The following is a 25,008-nucleotide window of genomic DNA, read 5'->3' on the forward strand; positions in this document are numbered from 1 at the left end:
AAAGGAGGGAAGAATGCCATCCCCATTCTCCTTCCGCTATGGCACTGGGCTTTAGTTCTTACCCTTTTTTGACGGATTTTATTCCTGTGTCAGTATGCTCAATTTAAAGTGTGAAAGGAAGATCCTCGTGTTCAGCTGGGCTATTAAAACTGTCCCATTAGGATGTGGCAGCCACCAGAACCCCCCCCCAGCAAATCCTACAGTGTGTGCCCTTGTAAAGGGGTACAGGGCACTGTGGCCATTGAATAGTGTTATAGACAGTGTCAAAGGGAGGGTGATGGGTCCATTTTTAAAGGATGATCAAATTACCAAGAACAATGTTGCTTAACTACAGTCAAATATATAGGCATTCCATATCCATGACATGTAAGAAAGTGACTGACAGTTGGGCATAGTGTTTGAAGCTGCACAGTTCCCTAACACTGGTGCCTATAGGGTGTTTTTTTTTTAAGAGATGGGAGAGGAAGCTTTTAAATAAATTTCTTACTTAGAACAGTCACTACTACACACTTGCACAAGTTTTATTCTGCAGATGTTAAGCACATCTTAACATGCATGTAGTCAGTGAGCTGCATTGTTACAAGGGAAGGACTTATTCACAAAGCCTTTTTGTAGTCTCTCTCTCAAAAAAAACTTCTCATATCTGAAGTACTTGTAAACATTCAGTCTTTGTTGTGATTCTTTTGTATATTTCCCTGACAAATTGGATAACATGAAAGGTCACCTACCAACACAAATTATTTTGAGTGTTACAAAACAAGGAGAGAAAAAATGAAGGGAATTAAAAAGTTGGCTGAGGGCTATCAGTTACCACCTTTGCTCTTCCTTGATATTTAAGATCAATACCGTCTTTTGTTTTCTTTAAATGTCCTTACGAACAGAATTCATAGGACCATAGAAAGCTGCCTTATACTGAGTCAGTGTTGTCTACACTGATTGGCAGTGGCTGTCCAGGATTTCAGACAGCAAGTCTCTCCCAGCCCTATCTGGAGATGCTGAGAAATGAACCTGAGACCTTCTGCATGCAAAGCAGATGTTCTGCCACTGAGTTACACCCTCCCATTCCTTTCTAATGCTGTATCTTCTTTTACTTTGCCTTAGTCATCCTGCTGTCCCTGCTTCCAAACACATTGTTGGAACTAAACAAATATCAAACTGGTTTTGTTTTGAGGTAAAGGCAAGTTTTAAAAGTAGGGTTAGCTAAATATGTGAGCATGGCATTGATGTGAATTTGAGGAGGATAGCTAAATGGAAACTTCCATAAATGCAAAATTCCCATTCAGCCGCCACATTAAATGCCACATGGTGGGAGAAAAAGCAACCACTTCATCCCTTCTTAGGACTTTCCAGAAACTTCTGGTTTGTCTGCTGTTGGAAACAGAATGCTGGACTAGATAAACCATGGTCTGATCCAACAAGGAAGTTGTAGGGCAGGGATAGGGAACCCATGGCCCTCCAGATTGTTGCTGGACTTCAACAACATGCCAGCATCTCCAGTAAAAACATAAGAAGAGCCTGCCGGATTGGGCCCGTACCCGACTTAGTCCAGCATCCTGTTCTCGCAGTGGCCATCCAGATGCCTTTGAGAAGCCCTGCAAGCAGGACCTGCACTGAGGAGCACTTTCTCCTCCTGCAGTTTCCAGCAACTGGAATTCAGAAGCATACTGCCTCCGACCATGGAGGCACTGCATAGCCATCATGGCTAGCAGCCATTGATAGCCTTATCCTCCATGAATGGTGAGGACTGTTGGGAGTTGTTGTCCAGCAGCATCTGGAGGGCCAGAGATTCTTTATCCCTGGCTTATGGACATAAACCTGCAATGAGCAATATGCAATTTCAGTAGCTTTCTTTTGTATTAATGATCCCTGTGTTGGCTTAATGCTGTTCATCTGCTACCCACATGCTCTACATGGAATGTTCCTGATCACTGGGAATCTATAGCCAACTGCAAGTGTCCATGTGCTTATGCTGTTTAGCATTGTTTTTGATGGCTCGATTTTTGGGGCAGGATTGCTTAAGGATGAGTGGAGTCTTTGCTAGTCAGTGATGTAGCAGCTCAATTTAATCTGGATCGTCTGGGCAAGACTTCAGGCACATTGCTAGTTACAAGGCCAGTGGCTCTCTTTGTTTTTGTAGCCACACCATGAGATCAGGGTCATCCTTTTTCATTTGATAGTTGCCCCAATCCAGGGAATCACAGAGGCACTTAGCAAGCTCTGTGCATTGTGCTGCTGTCAAGAAATGAGATAATCCATATGTTTGGGGATACACCAGCAGTTGTTACTGCACACCTGATATTGCTGACTATTAGTAGGCAGTGTTCTGTCAACTAGAGGAAAAGGCTAACTGCCTTTTCTTTATACATTATTTTAGTTTTTGCTGAATAATATATTGAGAGAAGGACAGAAAAGTGGGCTTGACTACATGTGTGTTTATTTGTATAACTGTATTCCATACTAAAATATAAACTGAGGTAGTCTGCCTACCTTAACTACTTTATTAACTTGGCACATTTGAGGAAATGTGATGATTTTATTTAATGAGTCTATAAACAATTAAGTTTGATTCTGGGCCCAAGCTGAGGAGGAGGGGGAGGACATACTTTATTAGGGTCCAGAGTTCCGGATGGGGGGGCTGGCCCAGGCAGCAGACCCAGTACCATGAGGGGGGACAATCGAGGATAAACCGTTGGTCGTGCTTGAGGGTGTTTATGGTAACTTATTTCTCTGAATCCATCTGCTTAGTGTCCAGATCTACACTAGTAGCCACACCATAAGATCAGGGCCATCCTTTCCTTTTTCATTTGGTAGTTGCCCTGATCCAGGGAATCACAGAAGCACTTAGCAAGTTCTGTGCATTGTACTGCTGTCAAGAAATGAGAGAATCCATATGCTTGGGGATGCATCTGCAGTTGCTTTAAACAGGCTGCTGGATGTGGATCCCCCCCCCCCCGGGCCAAAACTAGATTTGCTGGAGCCAACTAGAAACAGTGTTAGAGCAAAACAAGCAACATTCTCAGCAATGAATTGCTGGCTCAGGCCCTTCTCTAGAACAGAGTATGTGTACTTGTGCAGTTAAACTAGGACTTTTTTGAAAGACAGAGATTTGTGCTTCTGTAATTTGATATACTGTCTCATGGGGTTCCATTTATATCTCATATAACTCCTGTTTTATAACAGCTGCATTGGTTGGAAGTTCCTTTCAAGGTCCAATTCAAGGTGCTCATGTTTGTGTTTAAAGCGCTAAATTATTATTTATTATTTTTATATATCATATTTACATCCTGCCCTTCCTCCCAGAAGGAGCCCTGGGTGGCAAAAAAGAACACTATAAAACATCTTAAAAACAAAAGACTTTAAAACATAATAGAACAAAATATCTTAAAAACAACTTTAAAAGCATCTTAAAAAGCAATTCCAGCACAGATGCAGGCTAGGATAAGGTCTCTACTTGTTGAAAGAGGAAGGACTTCAATAGGAGCCAAAAAAATAATGGAGATGGTGCCTGTCCGATATTTAAGGGGAGGAAATTCCAAAGTGTTGGTGTCACAAAGTGTAGGTCCCAAAGACTGCCTCCTTCCCTACAGACCATTTTGAGTGTTAAGATCAGCTGCTGGAGTCCTCTTGATAGTTCCACTGCCCTCCGACATTTGTGGGGAGGGTGGCAACTTTGACACCTCTGATGTATATTTTTGGGACCCACCCTATTTCAATTGTAATTTGTTTTAAACTGTTATTAATGTTGTATTTTAAATTGTTGTGACCCACCCTGCGAATTTAGGATGAAGGGCGGGTAATACATCAAATAAATAATAACAACAACAATAATAAGAGCTACCCATTCCAGAGGACTTTGTGCATAGGCGAGGGATGGACAAGTGTCACACCATAATAATCGGGAACAATGATCCCAGGTACCATAGAAGCCAGCTGTGCCTGCTGGCATGATTTACAGGCTCAAAGTATATCTTGAGTAAATGTATTATTCTCTCACACACAAGAAGAGTGGTTAAATCACCTAGCTGTTTTTTTCCTTATGTAGTGTGAACTTGCAAGATAATTTGACTTTGTAGAGATAATTCATGATGTTGTAATGAAAAATACCAGATGATGATGGTCATTATTTTATTAGACTTGTTAGTCATTTGTTAACCAAAGGTTTCCTATTATTATTATTATTATTATTACTATTACTATTAAACACTCTAAAACATCATAAAAACAGACATTAAAATATATTAAAACAAAACATCTTTAAAAACATCTTAAAAAGCGATTTTAACATAGATGCAGACTGGGATAAGGCTTCTACGTAAAAGGCTTGTTGAAACAGGAAGGTCTTCAGTAGGTGGCAAAAAAATAACCAATATGGCACCTGGCTAATATTCCTATCTTCTATCCTGCTTCCTATCTTGTGTGAACGGACCACCTGATAAGATGATATCTACAGGACTCCTTCACCTGCAGAGTGTAGTGATTGACTGGGTATATAAGGGGCAAGATGATCTTTCAGGTATCCTGGTCCTAAGCTGTATAGGGCTTTGTACATCAAAACCAGAACCTGGAACTTAGCCCTGTAGCTAATTGGCAGCCAGTGAAATTCTTTCAGCAACGGGGTGATGCATTGGCCATACCATAAATAAAAAATACCATAAAACAGAACAGAAGTAAAGATTTAAAGTGAATTGGTCTATTAACAGCTGCTTTAGTCTGTTATAATAATAATAAAAAATATAAACATTGAGATGAAAATATGTTGAGTAGGATTAACCAAAAATCTTACAAAATAGGCAGCAATTGCTTAATGTTATTTTCCCCAAAAAATAGCAAAAAGGAGTGGGGTGTTTTTTGGCACAATAGAAAATCCCCCATGTGGGTCAAGGTATAATTTTAGAAATGTAGAAAGTATAATATAAATGTAGAACTGCAACATAAACTTTCTTGACTCATGAGATTGTATACATAGGATAGGACTGTGGTATGTATGGAGGAGGGGCCTTTGTTAGTCTGTATGGGCCCCCAAAAATGATGTTTGGAAAATAGTTTGATTAGGAAAATCTTCACTGAGATATTTGAGCAGCTATTTCAAAATCTTCAATTTACTGTGGAAGAATTTTTAGGAACACTATGGCCAGAATCCAAGCTACTTGAAGAGCACCAACCTAGTGGGATTTTTGACCCCCTCAGAACAATAGACCTTAATTGTGCAACACAAACTGCTTTTAAATTTCCTAGGTTTCAAAAGGGATATGCCATTTTCCGTGGAGTGTTCGTTTGAAAATACAAAACCTCCCGCCCCCAACATGGGCACGTGAAATTAGTTGTATGCTACTTTGGATCCCAGCCTATAATTGCATGTAATAGTAAAAATTATAATTATACAGCCACAAGAGTGGCTGTATACTATAGTCAGCATGGATTTACTATAGTCAGCACGGATGGTTAAATTGAAAATACCTCCCCATGCCATTTTGATGCTTCCGATAAGCTCATTTCAAAACAAAACCTTACAAAACTTATAGTCCTGAACTCAGAAATACTTCCTTAACAACCCTCTAAATTTTCATGGTGATACACAAAACAGTCAGAGAGAATCGAGAGTTCAAAGTGTAAAAAGAGAGAAAAGAACCAGACCCCTTTTGGGCTTTTTTCTGTCAGAGTTCTCCTAATCTGTTGAAATTAGTTGAAAATCAGCCATGTTCACAGAGTAACTGTAATCCTATTACTGACCTTGCCCCATATTCTGACCTTCATCTTCTGCAGTTTAAAAGTTAAAAAAATGCCTGGCTGATTTTTAATTAATTTAAGAAATTTTGCATTCAACTCAATGATAAGGCTGGGCACGCTCAGTAAGAACCAACTGACAGTGTTCTAAACACCATATTCTTCCAAGTTACACAGGAAGTGGATTGGACTGTGAAAGACCAACCCAAATTGTGTTTGCAGTTTTACAAATTTGTAGGGCAGTACAATATCTCAAAGAGGAGGTCAGGTCTCCTGCTCCTCTGGTGCATTCACTCCAGCTGCCCAATTTCCCTGCTTTTTAAAGTTTGATAGAAATATCTGTTGCCTATACGTACAGCAAGGTTTTTTGCCTATTAGTGAATTTTATTTAGATTATTTGAAAGAGTAACACATTGAGGGGGCTTTCATTGTGTCTTTACTTTTCTGTACTTTGAATAATTACATTTTCTCCATGTCCTCGACTGAAGATGGTTATTAAGCTAATTTCATTTTCTTCTTCTAATAGCCAACCCCCTTCTAGAAGCATTTGGAAATGCAAAGACTGTTCGTAACAACAACAGTAGTCGCTTTGGAAAATTTGTAGAAATCCATTTCAATGAAAAGGTATCTGTACTTTTTGTATCTTTGTGTATGATAGGTGTGCACAGGAACTTCCTTTTACTTTCTGTAATTTGGTTTATGAAATCCCTGCCTGTTGAGTGATATGTACTTTCTGTTTACCCTTCTGTTTTATAGCTCAGGGTTTGTCTGTTTTATGACACAGTTTGGTCATACTACTTCTACATTTGAATGGTAATGACTTATGGAGAGCTGCAAGTTAGGCCCAGTATGCAGCTGCACTCCTGCAAGGGGGCCCATTGCCAGCTCCTTGAGCTTCCTGCTTCTTCCCTTTGCTGTCACTTCCTCTTCACCAAAGTGAGGAGACAGAGAAACATCTTTTACTTACCTTGCACTCTCCCTCTGTGTGTACAGATTTGGCCCAGAGGGAGTGGGCATGTGAATGGATAGTGGAAGCAGGACTCAGAAGGTGGGCATTATTATTTATTTAATTTATTAGTAACTTTCCCTAAGAAGTTTCAGAATGACTTACAAAGATGAAATTCCAGTACATCATAATAGACTCTGCCTGTCTCTCTCACCATTATAACGGACTGAAGGTAATCAGACCCTTAAAAAAAGGAAAGCTTTCTTCCCCTCTACACAGACTTGACCACCAAAGAATTATCCAGAAAAAATATGATCAACTTCTTCACAAATTAACATTCAAATGCCTGGCTGAAAAGATACCTCTTGCCTAGCACTGAAAAGAGCCTCCCTGGGGAGAATATCCCATAAAGTTGGTGGTTGTGGTGGAGACTACTGAAAAGGCTTGTTTTCTTACCACCTTCTGCACTGCTCCCAGAGGAGGCACGTAGAGAAGGGTCGCTGAAAAGGATATTGGAGTCCAGACGGGTTCATGTGGAAACCTGAGCTGTGTAAGGCTTTATATGTTAAAATCTGCACTTCAAAGTGGATCTGGAACTGAATTGGTGCCAGTGCAGTTAGGCCAGAATTGGTGCTATGTGTTTGGATTGTGTTGCCCCTGCTAATAATCTGGCTGTTGAATTTTACATTAGCTGCAGTTTCCAAACCACCTTCAAAGGCACTTCTATATACAGTGCATTGGAGTATTTTAACAGTGAGGTTAACAGGCCATAGACTACTGAAGGCCGGTTTTCAACCTTCAGAATAGGGCCTTAGCTAGGACACCAGCCAAAGCTGATAGAAGATACTCCATGCAGCAGAGACCACTTCTGCCTCCAGTGACAGTGATGGATCCTTATTCTTTAAGGGGGAGTGCAACACCCAGAACCGGTTGCACACCACTTATCCAGACTGAGGATCCACCTGCTAGCATTGTCTCTGTCTTGTCTGGATTGAGCTTCAGGTTATTGACCCTCATCCAGTATATTATTGTCCTGCCCAAGCCCATTGAAGTCAGATGCAGACGTGAAGGTGTGCTTTTCTTTAATAGGTTTAATGGAAATTTTCAGTTCAGAGTGCTTCATGAATCAGCTTACAGGTTACACAGGATTCAGCATCTCTACACTGCATAAGTAGGCGCAGCTACACAGAGCTAAGATGTTGTCACATCAATTAGACATGCCCCTTTACAACCCTTAAGTAAGCGTGTGCAGGCTTATTCTTCTTGCGTGAGAAAGGTGGCACTGACGGGAGCACACATGCACATGAACACTCCTCCTCAGTGGACCCCTTTGAGCCTGCAGGTACAGCAGCCTATGTGTCTGAGGTAAGGCGGCAGCGAGGTCCTCTTCCTCAGAAAGAAGGGTGGGGGGTGATGATGGCAGGGTGAGCAAGGAAGGGGGGTGAAGGGAAGGTGAAGAGGCAGTCTCCTAATCAGGCAGCACCTCATCAGTTTTCATTAAAGCTATGGGGGTGGAGCTGTCACTGACAGCGACACTGAAGCCTTTGGCCTCAATCCCACTGGGGCCTCCCACAAGTCCCATTCCATCATCTCCTCACCTTCCTCATCTCTCCAAGACCGTTCCACAGGAGACATGACAATTATTGTGGTACATCCACCACCACACATGGTAGAGATGAAAAAGAGAAATAAGATTTATGTATTATCAGTGTGGTGATGACAACAGACTCCAAAATGCCTAGTTGGTAATTTAATGTAGGTGTTGAATAGCATGGGGCATAAGACTAAACCCTATGGAACCTCACACTGAAGACTCTACGGGACTGAGCAAAACTCCCCCAGAACCACGTTGTTGATCCGGTCACCCAAGTAATAGCAAAACCAGTATGGAGTAGTGCCACACATCCCAATTTGGTCAAGTGCTGCAGAAGGATACCATGGTAACAGTATCAAAAGCCACTGAGAGATCAAGGAGAAACAGGGTTGCACTCTTCTCGTCTCTTACTTGACAAGGTCATCATGTAGGCAGTCTCAGTGCTATAACCTGAACCCAATTGAAATGGATCCAACCATCTCATCCAACCATACCTGAATCTGGTCAATGACCACCCGCTGAAGAATCTTACCCAGGAAGGAGACATTAGCAACCAGCCAGCAATTCCTTCTGGGTCTACGGATGCTTTTTTTCAGAAGTGGCCGTAACACCCTCTGTTTTAGGCAGCCCAAGACCACCCCCTCTCATAGTGAGGCATTAATCACCACTCTAGCCCAAATGACTGTCCCCTCCCTGCTTGATTCAACAAGCCATGCAGGGCAAGGATCAAACACCCAAGTGATGATCAAGCATCCAAATTGCAACCAACACACACCTTAAGATCCTTGAGCCTTACCAACTTAAACTCATCCAACAAAATCAGACCAGACAACACCCTGGATATCTTTTCTGATTTACCTGCCATAACTCTGGAGTCCAAGTCCTGGCAAATGCCAACAATTTTACTTCAAACTGGTTTGCAAACAAGTCAGGGTAGGCCACCTAGTGGTCCATCACCTCATTAGGACCAGTATGTAACAGGCTACAGGCCACTCATAAGAGCTCTGCTAGATAACATAAAAGGAATACAATGGAGGTGACCTTTCAGTTGTTGTTAGGTTACAGTTTTTATCATATATAACCATTAAGCCATGCTGGATAGGGCTAATGGGCATTGGAGTCAGATAGCATTGGGAGGGCCCCAGGTTCCCCATCCCTGTTTTAAGGTTTCTGGAAGAATTAATCTAATTTTTCCTTCTCTGCTGAGAATGCTGCCTTGGTTAATAATGTCTCCTCTCTCTTGTCTTGCCTGCTATCTTTTTCTGGATCCATGAAGCACCAACAACAAAAGATAAACAAAAACAGTAGAGTATTGTGGCACCTTAAAGACTAGCAAATTTATTATGGCATCGTTAGGACTGGCACTTTCTTTTGAGCATCAGAACCTGATCCATTTTCTCTTGCTTCAAGACACTGTAACAGATTAATAAGAGGCATCCCACAGAATCTATTAAAACATTAAGGAGGGATGGACTAGTATGGTAGAGACCATTCATTGCACTATACTAGCTTGGAATAGTATCTCTTTAGGCTAGAAACCATCTCCTTGACATGTAAGATTTTGACATGGGAATTTTGCCTGTTTTCAAACAAGCAATTCATCCTCTTCTGTCATTCAGTGGTGGTTCACAGCTGTAAGAGAACTTTGATACTGTACATCAAGTATCATCAAGAGTACATTGGATTTCCCTTTAAGAGGGAATAAAGTATCATGTCATTTTTTGCCTCAACCAAAATATTTGGCTAAACAGTCACTTCCTAACACTCAGACGTTCACAAAAGATTTAAAATGGGTAGGACATGATTAATTCACATAGTTGGATCATTAACAAAATCATTTAAAAAATATAAGAATCATAAATACAAATGTGACAAATGCAGCTCAGCTATGACCAACAGAGAGGCTGAATTGATGGATCATTAGCAATGTGGTACAACCCTGCATATGTTTACTCAAAAGTACATGTATGTGGCCTGGTTCGCATATTGCATAAAGCCATAGTTAAAAACAAACTGAGAACAAATCTTGGTTACCTTTTGGAGAGAAACAAACCACTAGTGCAGGTCTGGACATCCTGAGAAGCTAGACTCTGGATTGCTTCCAGAGGAGCGAGAGAGGAGTGCAGAGAGGAGAACTTTTCAGCAGTGTGCACCAACACCCTGCTAGTTTACAGTAAACCATAGTTTATTTTTAACTATGGCTTACTGTGATGTGCAAACCAAGCCACTGTGTCCTACGTATGTTTAGATTGCAGCCTTAGCTTCCTATCTGTGGAATAACAATATATGGGTGTTGACATCTTTACCTAAGCTGTGGTTCTGATTCCACAAAATTAAAACTCAGTGCATTTTATGTTTTTGTAAACTTGCGTTTGTGAAACTATTCTAAAACAACGCTTTCTTGGACATCTTCTGCCAATCTGATTGGTAGTGATGAAGCCAAATGGTGTAGGCTTGAGCAATACATACAAATGACCATTTCCTTAAATATAGCCTTTTCCTCATTTAGAAAAGCAACTTTTTTTGTCTTCCTAGAATTCAGTAGTTGGTGGATTTGTGTCGCATTATCTGCTGGAGAAATCTAGGATCTGTGTTCAAGGCAAAGAAGAAAGGAATTACCATATTTTCTACAGGCTGTGCGCTGGAGCCCCTGAAGATATAAGAGAGAGATTCTATTTAAGTTCACCAGATAATTTTAGAGTGAGTTGATCTTTCTTCCTCTCCACTTTTCTTCCAGAATGCTTAGAATGAAATTGTTTGAAATCAGCTTGAAAGCAGTGGTGGCCAATATGGTGCCATCCAGATGATGTTGGACTACAACTCCCATAACCTGGCTGGGACTCATGGGAGTTGAAGGTTACCATGCTGCGTACCCTGCACTAAATCTTGATTTTTGAGGCAGGAGTGGTTGAATCTTGATCTTGTCATATTTCTGCATCCTCCTGTAATGTAGCTTTATCAAGTGGAACTTTTCATGCAATTAAGTATTTTGTTTATGTTGGTATGCCTTCAGCCCTGTTACCAAGGCTTGGATAGTTTGCGGGGTAAAAATAATCATAAAATTAGTTTAAAACCTAGATCTTTAAAAACAAAGCTCTGTATGCCAATCCCCCAACTCAAATAAGGAGGCCTTGTAAAGTTTCTAGAAAGTGCTTCTGCAATGGCAAGCCTCAAGCGAGGGAGTTCAATGAAGAATACCTAAAACTGGTTTAAAAAAAGAAAAGAAAAATGTGTTGGCTTGACCCTAAGACAGGGTGGGGGACCTCCAGCCTCTGGGCCAACTGTGGCTCGCTCAAGGGGTCCAGTTTAGCCCCAAGGCCATTTCCCTCAAACCACACCCACCCACCCACCCACCAGCTGACATCACTGGTAAGGGTGGGTGTTTGAAGGTGTGCTTCCCCTTCAGCTGATGGGTTGATCAAAGTGTGCCTTCAATCCCCTACACCCTTCTCCACAAGGAGGGGGGCATTTGACAGAATGCTCCCATTCTGGGCAGATTGGAGCTTTGAAATCCCTAAAAATTAGGACTACCAGGGGAAGTATCACCTGATGTCACTATGATGTCAAGTTATTGACAGGTGGGTGGCCCCATCAGGGGTTGGGAAAATGAAGATCTGGCCCTCTGGCCAGAAAAGCTTTTTCAGGTCTGCCTAAAGAGGCAGCATTTTAAAGACTATAGGCGGATTCCTCGAGTAGCGTGGCTACTAACATAAATAGTTTCTGAACGTTCAGAGCTCCACATACAGGCATACCCCGCTTAACGTTGCCCCGCTTAACGTTGCCCCGCTTAACGTTGCCCCGCTTAACGTTGCCCCGCTTAACGTTGCCCCGCTTAACGTTGCCCCGCTTAACGTAGCCTCTTTATAACGTACATGCTCCATTCGTCCCCATACCCCGCTTAACGTTTGCGTGCTTCGCAATAACGTATACTTTATTGGCATGACGCCACTGCCATCTGGTGGTGATTGCGTGCAGTACAAGTGAAGACAATTGCTTCACTTAAAGGTTATTTTCGCTTAAAGGATACTCTGGTCCCATTGCATACGTTAAAGCGGGGTATGCCTGTACTCTGGAATTTTGTAAATGTTTCCCATGTAGAGCCATATTACAATTTAATGCATATTTCAGAATATTTTAGGGTATCTATAAACCATATGTAATTCCACTTCTGAATCACTTCAGTGTTTCCTTTATGCTTTATAGAAGCTTTTTTTAAAAAATACTTTGGCACTAAATGCAGTAAAAGCGTGATGCAAAAATTGCCAACAGTGACTTGCCTTGAAGAAAAAAAAGATTGGAATTTGCTGTAGTTTATTTTTGTCATATTATTTGCTGTAGCTGTGTGTTTTAATTATATGGTTATAAATGGCCCTTGGATGTTGTTTTTTCTGTCCTTGAATTTCTTTTTAGGGGGCCATTTGTTCTCATGTCCTAAACTATATTGGGTTGGGTCCAAAGTTTCAAGGGTCAATATTACTGTTCTACCACTGTATAGTAAGATGATGATGATGTACCATATTTTTCTAATTTTTTGATCTTGTTTTGTATTTAATTGTATCTTTTGTTTTCTTTTGCATTACAACAGTATTTAAATCGTGGCTGCACTCAGTACTTTGCTACCAAAGAAACAGATAAGCAAATTTTACAGAATCGCAAAAGTCCTCAGGTATGATAACCACTTGATGTGTTCTACCTTCGTGTTCAAAATGTCCTGCTTTGCAAAGCAGCAACATTTGCTGCTGGTGTCAGTGCTGTCATTTAACATCTGGTTCACATGGTACTTCATTTTACTTTGTATGCGAGCAGCTTTGGGAGCACTCATTCCTGTCTGGGGGTGGGGGAACAGACTGTCACCACTATTACTTCTGCAAACAAATGATTTCCACTGTCAAAAATGATAGCAAATATCTGTTAGTCAGAAGGGGGTGCACAGATCCTCATGAGCAGATGCAACACATCCACTGCTCTATATAAGGATATTTCAACTGGGGCCCATTGTCTCAGCAGTGGCTTTTCTTAATGAACGGAACTTTTGTTCATGTTTACATGGATTAATCTGGGGAGGATCCATTCTAGTCTATGTGCTCAAATTTCAGACAGTTAAATTTTTGACATCTGCATTCTTTAGGAAAGGTAGCCTATAATTGAAAACCCCATTGGATTTTTTCCCTGACGTGACTATTTATAGAAATTTTTCAAAAAACAGCAGATATTTTTGTCTGCTTTTTACTTAATATTTCAGTACTTTCTTGAGTTTACTTGCGTACAGAACCCAAACATGCAGAGTATATTTTGTAATACTGGTCTTGGTAAAATGAATGAACAGAAAAGCAAATGTCAATGAAGGTATGCTATAGGACAAGGGTGTTGATCCCTGACCTCTCCATCTACTCACCCCCAGTCCAGTGTGAGCTTGAACATGTTCATATGGGGAATCTATACATCACCAATATACATCCCCTCCCCACCGTGAGTGCCCATGGCAATTGCAGCAGTGGCCCATTATTCTGTAGTAGCACTCGCATGGGGGCTACCATGAAGTCTTAGCTAGTGAGACAGTAGAAAAAAGCCTTTTCCAGAACAAATTTAGTGGATCTACTACTTATGCCAAAGTGACGTCTCTTATATAGAGGCATAGCATCAAGCTTGTTAGACTCTGTAAGTAGCTATTCATAGTTTCTCTCTGTATCTTCCAAAGGGGTTTGGACATGTGAGATGGTTTCTATTAGTACTCAAGAGAGCATATTGAAGAATAGTTAGTTTATGCACTGGCAAATTTAGGATTATTAATTTATCTCATTGTGATAATGAAGAGCCAAACAAGTGCTATTGCAATGTTCAGTAATGTAATCTGTCCCAACTATTGCAATGTTCAGTAATGTAATCTGTCCAACTATTGCAATGTTCAGTAATGTAATCTGTCCAACTATTGCAATGTCGTGTAGAGATGATGATGATGATGATGAAAATATATTTACATAAGAGCAGCAGAATGCCATCTGAATGTCCAGTGGGATAAAGAATGCACAAGTCTGTAAAAAAGCTTAGCTCAGGGAAGGGTGGGTATCTCTTTATAACTATGGGTCTATTCAGATGACTGCTTAAGTTGCAAGTCGTAAACCAGCTTTTAGCCATGGGCTGAGTCAGGCATGTGAAAGTCAATGAGCTGAACCCAGATTGTTTAAAGTTTTTTAAAATCATATTATTTTGTTTTGTTGTTTCAACATTACAATTTGTAACAAATTAAGCAAAAAATTAAATTAAAATTAAAAATGCTATTAGGGAATACTTTGTTTAGTCTACTATCTTTGCTATGATTTTTTTCTTGTATTTCTTATACAGCTGGGATTTGTGTGTATGTGTTCTTGAAGGAAAACCTGTTTTCAGAGGTGTATTAGAATGCAAATCCTATCTTCTATTAGAAAAAATATAGAGGCAAACACCTAGAATAGTCAGTGAAGTCAGTATGGATTCTAATATGTCACCTGCCCTTTCAAAGTATATATGCTCTGTCATCAATCTTCTCCATTGTAGAGGTCATCTTTGTTTTTTCAGATTTCAATAATAGTCAATGGGGTGATCAATTAATGCTTACATTGTTTTTATCCTTGTCCTATCAGGAAGATGAGGTGATCACTTTGTATACTTCGAAATTTTAATTTCATTAAATTGCTACGTGATGTGAATTTTTCAGATGCATGTTAGCACTTTCATTTGTAGATTTTTAGAACACTGTTTCCCTTGTTTGGGATTAAACTGGCTACATTGTGAGTCAAACTGCATCTTCTCTTTGGTCTTACAGAACTTTGAAGATTATTTTGTGCATGTTTCCCCATCCCCTTGCATGTAGTAGCTTGGTCTATAGTTAAAATATTTAGAATTTGGAAGTGGTGGTGGTGTGTGGTGTTTGACCTTGAAACAGCTAAATAACGATAACTCTGTGTGCAAAAACAAACAAAAACACCTCCTTGGTGAATTCTTAGGCACAATACAAGTGCATAAGAACCAGGTTTATGAACTTCTAGACCAGTGTTTCTCAACCAGTGTGCCTCCAGATGTTGTTGGACCACAACTCCCATCAGCCTCAGCCAGCATTGCCAATGGTCAGGAAAGATGGGAATTGTGGTCCAACAACATCTGGAGGTGCACCGGTTGAGAAACACTGTTCTAGACAGACCAGTATTCTATTTGCCAGACCAGTGTTCCTTTGTGTTTTTGTTATTGTTTATTTTATTTATTTATTATTTGATTTATATCGCACCCTTCCTCCTGGCAGGAAGAATTGTTGAATTTTATGATCCTACACTTCATTCATAATCTATGTACATTGTTATAATCACTGTAGCCTGCCGTTCCTGTGCCAGAACCAAGGAATGTTGATATTGGGCCTGAACCAAATGTTCACAAGCAAACATTTTTGGCACATTTTATGAGACCCAAACTGGGCTCATTAGTAGTAGAGCACATTCTCCCAAGGCCCCATTCTACCTGGCATTTCTAGGTAGAGCTGCAAATGCTTCCTGACCAAAACACTGGAGTCTGCATCTAGTCAGTTTGGACAGTTCTGAGCTAGATGGGACCAATGATCTGACTTGGTGTAAGGCAGTTTCCTATGTTGCTGCTTGATTACTAGCAGAGCAGTCCAACTCAGGGGAAGCTGGCATAAGTTGTGCTGGAGCAAGAGAAGCAGGAGTACACTTCCGCCACATCCTGTTGCTCTTCCAGAGCCCCTGGGCTGACTGAACACCGGCTCAGCTGGGAGCTGTGTGCAAGGGCCAGAAAGTAAAAGCCTGCTCTCCCAAATATCCCTACCAGGGACTAAGCTGTCTCCATTTACTTCTATTGCAATTATTTTCTTAGACCGACCTTTTCCTCAGCGTAACTTTTCCCTGGTTTGAGACTTGCAGCAGGGCTCCGAAAATGAATTGGATGTGGCCTAAGTCCCTTCACCTTGGCCCCTCCTCTGATACACCCCCAACACACCCCTTTTTCGGGCCTTATGCCGGCTTACGCTGGCTCCACTTGCACTGATCTTGGCTGAGCCAGCTGGGTCCCAGCTGAGTCAGGCTGGCCCAGCTGAGCCCCAGCTGAACTGGGTAGAGGTACTTACTCTGGTGAAGCCTGGCTGAGCTGGAACCCAGCCAGCTCAGCTGGAGATCTGCTGCGTCCAACTCCCCTCAGCCTGGATTAAATGCCAATTGTATTGAGCCCTAACTGAATGTTTGGCCACATTCTTTTTGATTAATCTGGGGCTGTTTTTTATGGCTATCTGATCCCAAACTGGGATCATGTAGCCAGCATGACAGTGTCGTATTACCCAATCAGAATGCTGTGCACGCTAATTCAAAGTGAGGATGATCCCTGTCTTCACTCTGAATGAGTGAATGTTTTGGCCCCTGTTTACCCTTTAAAAGAAAGGATACTTCTCAAAGGGAAAGCATTCATTTTATTTTGTCGTTAGTTAACACTACTTCTGCACATCTTATGGATGCTTTAGACCAGGTGTGGGGAACGTTTGGCCCTTCTGATGTTGCTGAACTACAACTCCCCTCAGTCCCAGGAAGCTTGGCCAGTGACTAGGGATGATGGGAGTTGTGGTTCAGCATCATCTGAAGGGCCAAAGGTTCCCTGCACTTTCTTTAGAGGTTTTGAATTACTCTGCCCCACACGCTGCTTTCTCCACATTCATAATCTCCACATTGATGTATATTGCTAGACCCCATGTTTGAAACAGAAACCTTGATTTGTTAAGTGTGCTATTCCTAAGCTCTTCCCTTCATATACTCTTTTGCTTGCTTTGGCTGGGTGTTTGCAAATAGAAATGTCAGGTCTGTAATTTTGAGATTGCTTATGTTTGGTTTGGGGTTTTTTTAGTACCTGAAATCAGGGTCTCTGAAGGATCCTCTGCTCGATGATCATGGAGACTTCAACAGAATGTGCACGGCAATGAAGAAGATTGGTTTAGATGATGAAGAGAAGCTGGATCTCTTCCGCGTGGTGGCTGGTGTCCTACACCTTGGAAATATTAATTTTGAAGAAGCTGGCAGCACTTCTGGTTAGACCAGTAACCACTGTTTTACCTTGCACTGAGTAATGTCATTGTTTCAATGAAAAGTTAACGTGCTTCAGCAAAGAAATATGTTTTTTAAACACATATACGCACATACACACACATATATGCGTGCATCCCCCTCCCAGTTCTGATACTTGGCATGTATTCCCAGTGGCTTGGTCCAATTGTTTTGATTTATTATTTATTTGACTCTGGTAAAAAGTAATGTTTTTCATCTTCCTCTTGAGGGAGGAAGATGCATGCACTGTAGGAGGGCCAAAGCTGAGTTCTAATTGCCTGGAGATCTTTGAGGATGCAATCCTATATCCACTTACCTAAAAGTAAGCCTTATTGAACTCCTTGGGGCTTATTTCTTAGTAGACATGTGCAGGATTGCACTGTGAGGCAAGTAAATTATGCCATAAAGGAACTCTTACATTTCCCCGCATTCATTAAGAGAGCAAGAATAATTCATTTGTGTCTATGTGTGTCTACATTTATTTTATTTATTTATTATTTGTACTTAATAACCCACCCTTCACCAGATGGTCACAGAGTAGGTTACCAAAATGTCACTATTAAAGCAAGTACAATCATAAGATAAAGCCACAAAACACCCTGCTGCTACTGCCACCACAGTCTCCACCTGGGCCTGTGGTCTAGGCTTCAAGGCCCATCCCAGTGGCTTTCCTACTCATTTCCTACCTGTGGCCTGCATTGCCCAGTCTTCTTTGGCTGGCAGAGACTGTCCCGGGACTCAGGCAGAGGTAATTAACTTCACCTGCAACCTGATCTCTTTTTAACTGGAGATGCCAGGAATTGCATGAGAAGCAGGTGCCCTGCCACTGATCTATGGTCCTTCAGTACTTTCTCAAAGTGACCAGTTCTGCTTGACTTCAGCTGTAGAACCCCATCATGGAATCATACACACCATACAGTGATTGGGTTTCTCTCTACTGGCTTTAAAGCAAGGGTGGGGAACCTTTTTGACTCTTTACCTGGTCCTGTGAGCCAGCTTTGACAGATAGGTGGGGCAACCCACCTGTCAATCATATGATGTCATCATGACATTACATGATCAACAGGTGGATTGTCCCACCCATCTGTGAAAATCCCTTGCCCTTTGGAAGCCTCTCTGCACTTCTCCTTTCCATCCCTGATGTTGAAGGTGGAGAAGGAAAGAACAGGGCAGCTTCAAAGAACAGCACTAGGAGAGAGAATCAGTTTCCATTGAGCAGAAACCACTTCCCCGTCATTGAGCAAGGTGTGCTTCTATCACCCATCATCTGATGGGCTGTAGGGAGCTTGTCTTGCTCCACCAAAGGAACAATCTGGAGCCCATTTTAAGCTCCTCATTGTTCCTTTGAAGCCCCCCCTTACCCACATTGTAGATGACATCAAGTATAGAGAGAGGGGGCATGACTTCTGTAAAACAACCTGATCAAGTTTGGCCCATGGGCCAGAGGTTCCCCACCCCTGCTTTAAAGCAACATGCTTGAGGCTTGTAGGATTAAAATAATCCTGCTTGCTTTCTGTTTACTGTTCCTTTTAAAATTAATTACCTCAAAATAATTACAGGATTCCCTGTTTGTGTGTGGTGAATTCTATTTTTATCTGTTTTTGATTCTACCTTGTTCATTTATGCTTTACAGAATAGTTTGTCTGATTTGTTGCAAGTAGTTGTGTATAAAAGGTTTATTTGCCTGACAATTGCTGGTTGGCTTACTTGGATGAAAAAAATTTGATCCCTTTTTTTAGTTGTTGTTTTTTTTAAAATCAGGCGGTTGCACTCTGAAGAATAAATCTAGCCAGTCCCTAGAATACTGTGCGGAGCTGCTTGGCTTGGACCAGGATGATTTGCGTGTAAGCCTAACCACCAGAGTCATGCTGACAACAGCAGGGGGCACCAAAGGAACAGTTATAAAGTAAGTTGCCCAGGCAGAGCAAAGAAAAACAGCCTGTTTCTTTCTTCTCCCCCCCCCCAAAAAAAATCCTTGAATAATTTTGCTTTTAAAAAGCGGAAGTTGTAAAAATTGGCTATAAAATCCTTGCTTTGAGCTGCTCTGAAATGTCTTACTTGCAATGTCGTACTTGCATCTGTTTATGGCGGAATAGAAATTTTGTGGTATAAGATGAATAGCGCTTTCCTAAGAGTAATAAAACATCTGCCGCTATACCAAATTTATTTCTGTCTCCTTTCATCCCAGTGTGCGCGAGAGAATATATCTGTGTAATAACGGTAAGGGGAATCTTTTTTTTTTGGCTGGCAGTTTTGTTAATGATTAAGCTGTCAAATGTTAGCAGGAGAAGTGAAAATGCCTTGCAGCGTGTCTCAGCACAGCTTGAATCCATATCCGCATAAGAACAATTGCTTAAAAGCTAGGAGTAAGCATGATGTTTGTACTAAGTGTACAGCTCCTTGGAACATTTTAAAGATGGAAGTGGAAAACTCCAATGCTCGCTCAGCTCTTTAAGCACTGGAACTTAATTTTTACATGTGTGGTTCACAGTACAGCAGAACTGTAATTTTATAGGCATGAGTTTGTGCAAATAGTCTGCTACATGAGCTATTTGGCTTCTGTCACAGGGCTTGAATTGTGGATGGGTTCTGTTCGCTATTAACAGATCACGCTTTGATGTTTCCTCTTTTCAGTGATTTACCTTATCAGAGAATCTTGGGTACTTCTGTGAGATGGTTTGGTTTGTAGTGTGTGTTAAATATTGTCCTTGATATCCAATGTAATTACATTACTCTGTGTTAAGAGCTGAAGTTTATATCTTTCTGTGCCATTCACTTATTTTCTTTTGTGTTTCTCTAAATACAAAAAGGCATCAATTCAGTGGGAGGAACTCGATGAACATAATGATGATATATTGTCTCCTAACTTCATGCAGAAGTGTGGGGCGGGGGAAAGGAAGTCATTCTCTACATCCAGGAGAAGGCCTGGTGATACTGAGCAGCAGGCAGTGTGACCACTGCTTCACTCATGATGGAACGAAACTTCCACTTGTGCAAGACAGTCCTGCCAAATTCTCCCAGTTTCCTTCACCTGCTGCAACCCTCCATGTCCCATCATGCACTTATCTTCACGAGTGGCCTTTGTGGGGGTGCACAAGGTGTTCAGGGGGGGAGCAAGGAAACCCCCCATTGCAAGAGCAGAGTTCTGCTCATCTGTCTCTGGTTCCAACCTATGGAACCATTCTGGGGGGGGGGAAGGAATCTGATGTGATTTTTGTTTTGACATTTTGTTTTTTCATCTGTTGGTTTTTTCAGAGTTGGAATGAGGAATCATAGTTTATAAATGGATCACTTTTAAAAAAAGCATTTGGAATGCATTGTATATCTAAATGCAGTAAATTATGACATATAGTTATAGGATTGTGGAGTGGTCTGGATGATACCTTTGAGTGCCCTCCCAGCCTATATTTCTGTCCCTGAAGAGATGAAGCATGCAGGTTTTTGGAGAGAAACATGCTGTACTGGTAAAGCCAGTTTCTTTAAATTCATGAGCCTGTCAAGTGCCCCATTAACATGTGTAAAGTTTTTAATCCAGCAAAGTCCTGTCCTTCAGGAAACAGGCATCCCTCACCTGGCTGGAGGACCCCTCTTGCTAGAACCAATAAGTGGTCTGTGTTGGTGTTAGTCTGAGGTGAAGCTGGAAGCTGAAAAGACATAGAGATGCCTGTTGTACTCTCTGTGCTGAACCCCTAGGTATGGCTTTGAGGAGTCTCCTAAAAATGTAATGGGAAAGCAAGATCTGTTAATGCTGTGAGTCCCTCCATCTTATGGTCCTGTTGTATATCTGTGTAAAGAAACCATTTGTCATAAAGACAGCACAGTCTCCATTGACCTTCACTCTGAGGAAACCAAACCCTGGGTAAACATAGGAACTCCTGAAGTTCTGTCATTCAGAGATTGGGGTGCACACAACAATATTTTATTGCAGTTATAATACATACCAGTCTGTTGGAATCAATTTATATAGCTTAGGTGTTGAGCTTTAGCTTAAGATTTTGAGCTTTAGCTATTTGTGGATTATTTTCATACCTATTTTAACAAATATTTCCCAAAGACACCCCAGTGCCTTCTGACTCTTCTGATGCCAGTGGGAATTTTCCTCACATTGCGAAGAGCAGACTTAGAGGTGGGACAGTTATTCTGATTGGGATTGCAGTGAGGGCTACAGGTTAGTCCTGATCCAGCTTGTGCCCTCCATGCCAGCTATTTCTTTTAACAGAAACCAGCTGCAAACACCAAACTACATGACAGACATTGCATCCAGTTTGGCCTTAGTCTAGCTATTAAGTCTCTGGTCTAGATAGGCCAACCTTCCCCAACCTGGTGCCCTCCAGATGTCATGGGACTCCAACTCCCATCAGTGTTGTGAGTCCCATGGAGAATTCTCGGCAGAGCTGTTCCAATGAGGAGGAGGTCTGGGATCCTGGGGGGGAGGGGAGCAGTGGTTTGAGCAAAGAGGCTGGGAAGTCAAGGAGGAGCTCAGTGATCTGGCTGGGAATCTATTTTGTGGGAACAGAGGTGGGAATCTTGGCTCACCACCCTCCAAAGTAGCCCATCAACCTACTTGCTGTCCAGGAGGGTTTAGCTACTGTTGGGGCTCTTTAAAGCACTGATATATCATGATATCTTCCATCCTGATTCACTACAGCACCTTTCAGTGGACATTGTTGTTACCCCCACACTCTTAGAACAACAAGCTGGTTATTATGTACATTTTCTGAAGGTTGAGGCGAACTTCATTAGCCACAGATTTCCTTCTGTGCTATACGATAAAACCATACATTGAATGACATCAGGGGTACCTCCAGACTGTCAGTATTTTGCAGGAGGGGTTCACAGACACACTGGGAAGTTTAGGTTTATGCAATTAAAGCAGATCTAGGTGTTCTGTCCCCCTAGTGCAACAAGGTAATGGGGGAATGTATTGAAAAGTATGAGATGATCAGTTGACCAATATGCAGCCCACAAGCGAATCAAGATGAATGCTCATTGTCGTATAATCTCCCTGCAAACAAATCAGAACAAATGGTTAGTAAAGAGTGGATTTAATCTGTGTAAGATTTGTGCAAGCAAAACAGGATGATTGCTGAATAAAAATAGGTCATCTGGTGGAGCCCCAGATTAACCTCTGTGCCATGTATGGCATAGTCCTAAACCAAAGCAGAGCCCATGTTGTCTAGCTGAGTGTTTCCTTTTCTAGAAATGTCCATTCCTCATAAGGCAAGTCATCTGGCATTTGTGTTCCAAGGTGTATTGGAGCCTTCAAATGTTGGTAGAACTGTTTAGCTTGTGCTTTCTCTACTGGAAGATTTCTGGAATGAAATTAGCATATCAGAGGTGTGGATAAATATTCCTCTAATAGAACATATTGGTCTCCTTCTAGGAGGAAGGGCAGGATATAAACTTAATAAACAAATAAATAGTGCATGTCCAGCTGTCTCTCTCTTCATTGCTGTTTCTGTGCATATATGCGATTGGCTGGCAGGAGGTGGCAGGTATGGGAGTTAGGGGTATGTTGGCCAAAAGTGGTGTGTGGTTCTAAAATATAATGGAGAAAAGAACAGGTTGACCCTTAAATCTGTCACAGAAGCCTACATAGCATGTTTAGCCTGGAGAAGAGACTAATACGAGGCAGTGATTAATGCCTATGGAATATTTTCACTGCTGCTATGGTCAATAATATAATATTACTTGCATTATATTGAAGACCATGAGTTCTTTTAATAAAAGGAGGGGAAAATGTGATGTTGCATAAGATTATTGAAGCTTTGTGTATGGAAGATTGTTTTGTGTGTGGAATGTGTTTTGTAGGTATATATTGTTCCTTCTTGTACAGAAATACCTCAGTTAATGAATCATCTAGGAATGAAGCGCCTTTTAACGAAGAATTTTTTTGGGTGTGGGGGGCGCACACTCTCTGACATAGAATGTGGCTCCTTGCCTGCTGGATTGTGGCTGCTGCAGGTGGCTCTCTCATGTGCACCTGGAATCACTGCAGTGCCCTGGAAGCATTGTTTCCTTCAGACATGCCTGCCTACCCTGGTAAGGGGTGTGATTCTAGCTGCATGTGACAGAGCCACTTGCAGTAGCTGCGTGTGCAAGAGCTTTGGAATTTCACTTTAGGTGAGCATTTGAGCAAACCGTGTGCTCCTTTCCTGATGAATTGCGGCTGCTGCAGGCAGCTTTCACACATGTGACCTGGCAAGGAGTGCGACTCTAGTTGCGCACATTAGAGCCACCTGTAGCACCCGCAGTCGGACAGTCCTCCTTGCCTGCTTGATTGTGGCTGCTGCAGGCAGCTCTCCCACAGGGTGGTGGCGGCAGCTGCCCCTTGCCTGCCTGCTTGAGTGTAGGGAAGGATGGCATGCCCCAGTTCAAATGTCCCTTAAAGCACCCCCAAGCGTCTTCCTCCACCTGCTCCCCCTCTTGTCCCTCAGCACCAGTTGAAGCCACCCACACCATCTGGCATTTGCTGAAATATGTTGAACTGCTTTTCTTTTTTTGTGGTGTAGGAACCTACCTGTATTCTTTCCATGTTATTCCTACCTCTAGAACCAAAGTTTCTGTTAAAGAAGTAATGTCCAGGAACGTATGTACTTTGTTGACTGAGGTATTCACATTTGTTTTGCATATTAGTTTTTTTATAAGATAGCTATCTTTACAGATTTGAAGGACTGTCACATAGATGGAGCAGCTGCTCAGCTTTACTGGGTGTTTTCAGGCATGGACTTAGCATATTAGCAGAGTAGAGGAATGTTCCTCGAGTACAGTCTTCTTCAGCCTTGAGTCACCAGGTGATGTCCTACTACAACTTTGATCATATGTAGCCAGCTTAGCCAGCGGTCAGGAACGATGGGACTTGTAGTCCAACAACTTCTATGGATCAAAGGGTGAAGAATGTTGCTCTAATAGAATGCACTGAAGAAAAAGTGCATGTTTGGTTGTCTCTATCTTCATTGCTGCCTCCATACATAGAGTACAGAATTCCAAATTTCAAAGCTGTTTGGTATGCTGGTTGGGGAGATTTGGATGGATACCTGAATCAGACATGAATTGGGTCTTGTGTTATAGTCACAGCATTTTGACTGTCTTACGGTGCCTGCATAACATTTCAAGATTCCAATGTACAAGACACTATGTTGGGTTCCTCCCTCATCCTGCAGAAATCATTCATTGGGATGAGTTTACATTCTGTTTTGAAGAGCTGCTACTGTACAATATTTTATAATATTGATGACTATATAGTTATTTCTTAACTGCAGACGTGAATATATTATTTTCTTCTCCCTGACCTTGAATATTTTTTTTAACTTTGAATTTTACTGTGGGATTTTTTTTGCCTAAAATAGTAGTGTGCATAATGTCTTATATAAAAGACTGGCAGTTGACATGAACTACGAGGATTACAGTGCTGAGCTCTTAAACGTATCAGAAGGGGAATGTAAAGGAACCTTCCCTCTATTTATAAGATAAGATTTCTGTCAGTACTTATTACGGTAAGATAAATCAAGGGATTGTACATTAGGCTAATTATACTCTAATGTAACGTAGCTGCAGTTATTCCTAATAAACAGAGCCTTTATTTCATTGATGCATCATTTACGATAGCGGGGAATTCCAGTTCATCTTACAGTATTTCTATTTTACTGTAATTTGCCTTTAAATAGTGTTGC

The 25,008-nt window shown here is 41.5% G+C and overlaps 1 protein-coding gene across 9 annotated transcripts in view; it reads left to right on the plus strand.

Moving 5' to 3' along the window:
- The window catches only part of MYO6 (myosin VI), a 155,349-nt gene that overhangs the window by 70,433 nt on the left and 59,908 nt on the right, over positions 1 to 25,008 (plus strand). For all 9 annotated transcript variants that reach the window (XM_061623158.1, XM_061623156.1, XM_061623160.1 and 6 more), the window contains 5 exons: positions 6,251 to 6,348; positions 10,800 to 10,964; positions 12,850 to 12,930; positions 17,139 to 17,319; positions 19,097 to 19,241. In XM_061623158.1, the coding sequence (XP_061479142.1) occupies positions 6,251 to 6,348; positions 10,800 to 10,964; positions 12,850 to 12,930; positions 17,139 to 17,319; positions 19,097 to 19,241 (670 nt within the window). The remainder of the gene's footprint in view (positions 1 to 6,250; positions 6,349 to 10,799; positions 10,965 to 12,849; positions 12,931 to 17,138; positions 17,320 to 19,096; positions 19,242 to 25,008) is intronic.

The sequence above is a fragment of the Rhineura floridana genome, chromosome 4, assembly GCF_030035675.1.
Source record: "Rhineura floridana isolate rRhiFlo1 chromosome 4, rRhiFlo1.hap2, whole genome shotgun sequence".
Taxonomy (NCBI): Eukaryota; Metazoa; Chordata; class Lepidosauria; order Squamata; family Rhineuridae; genus Rhineura; species Rhineura floridana.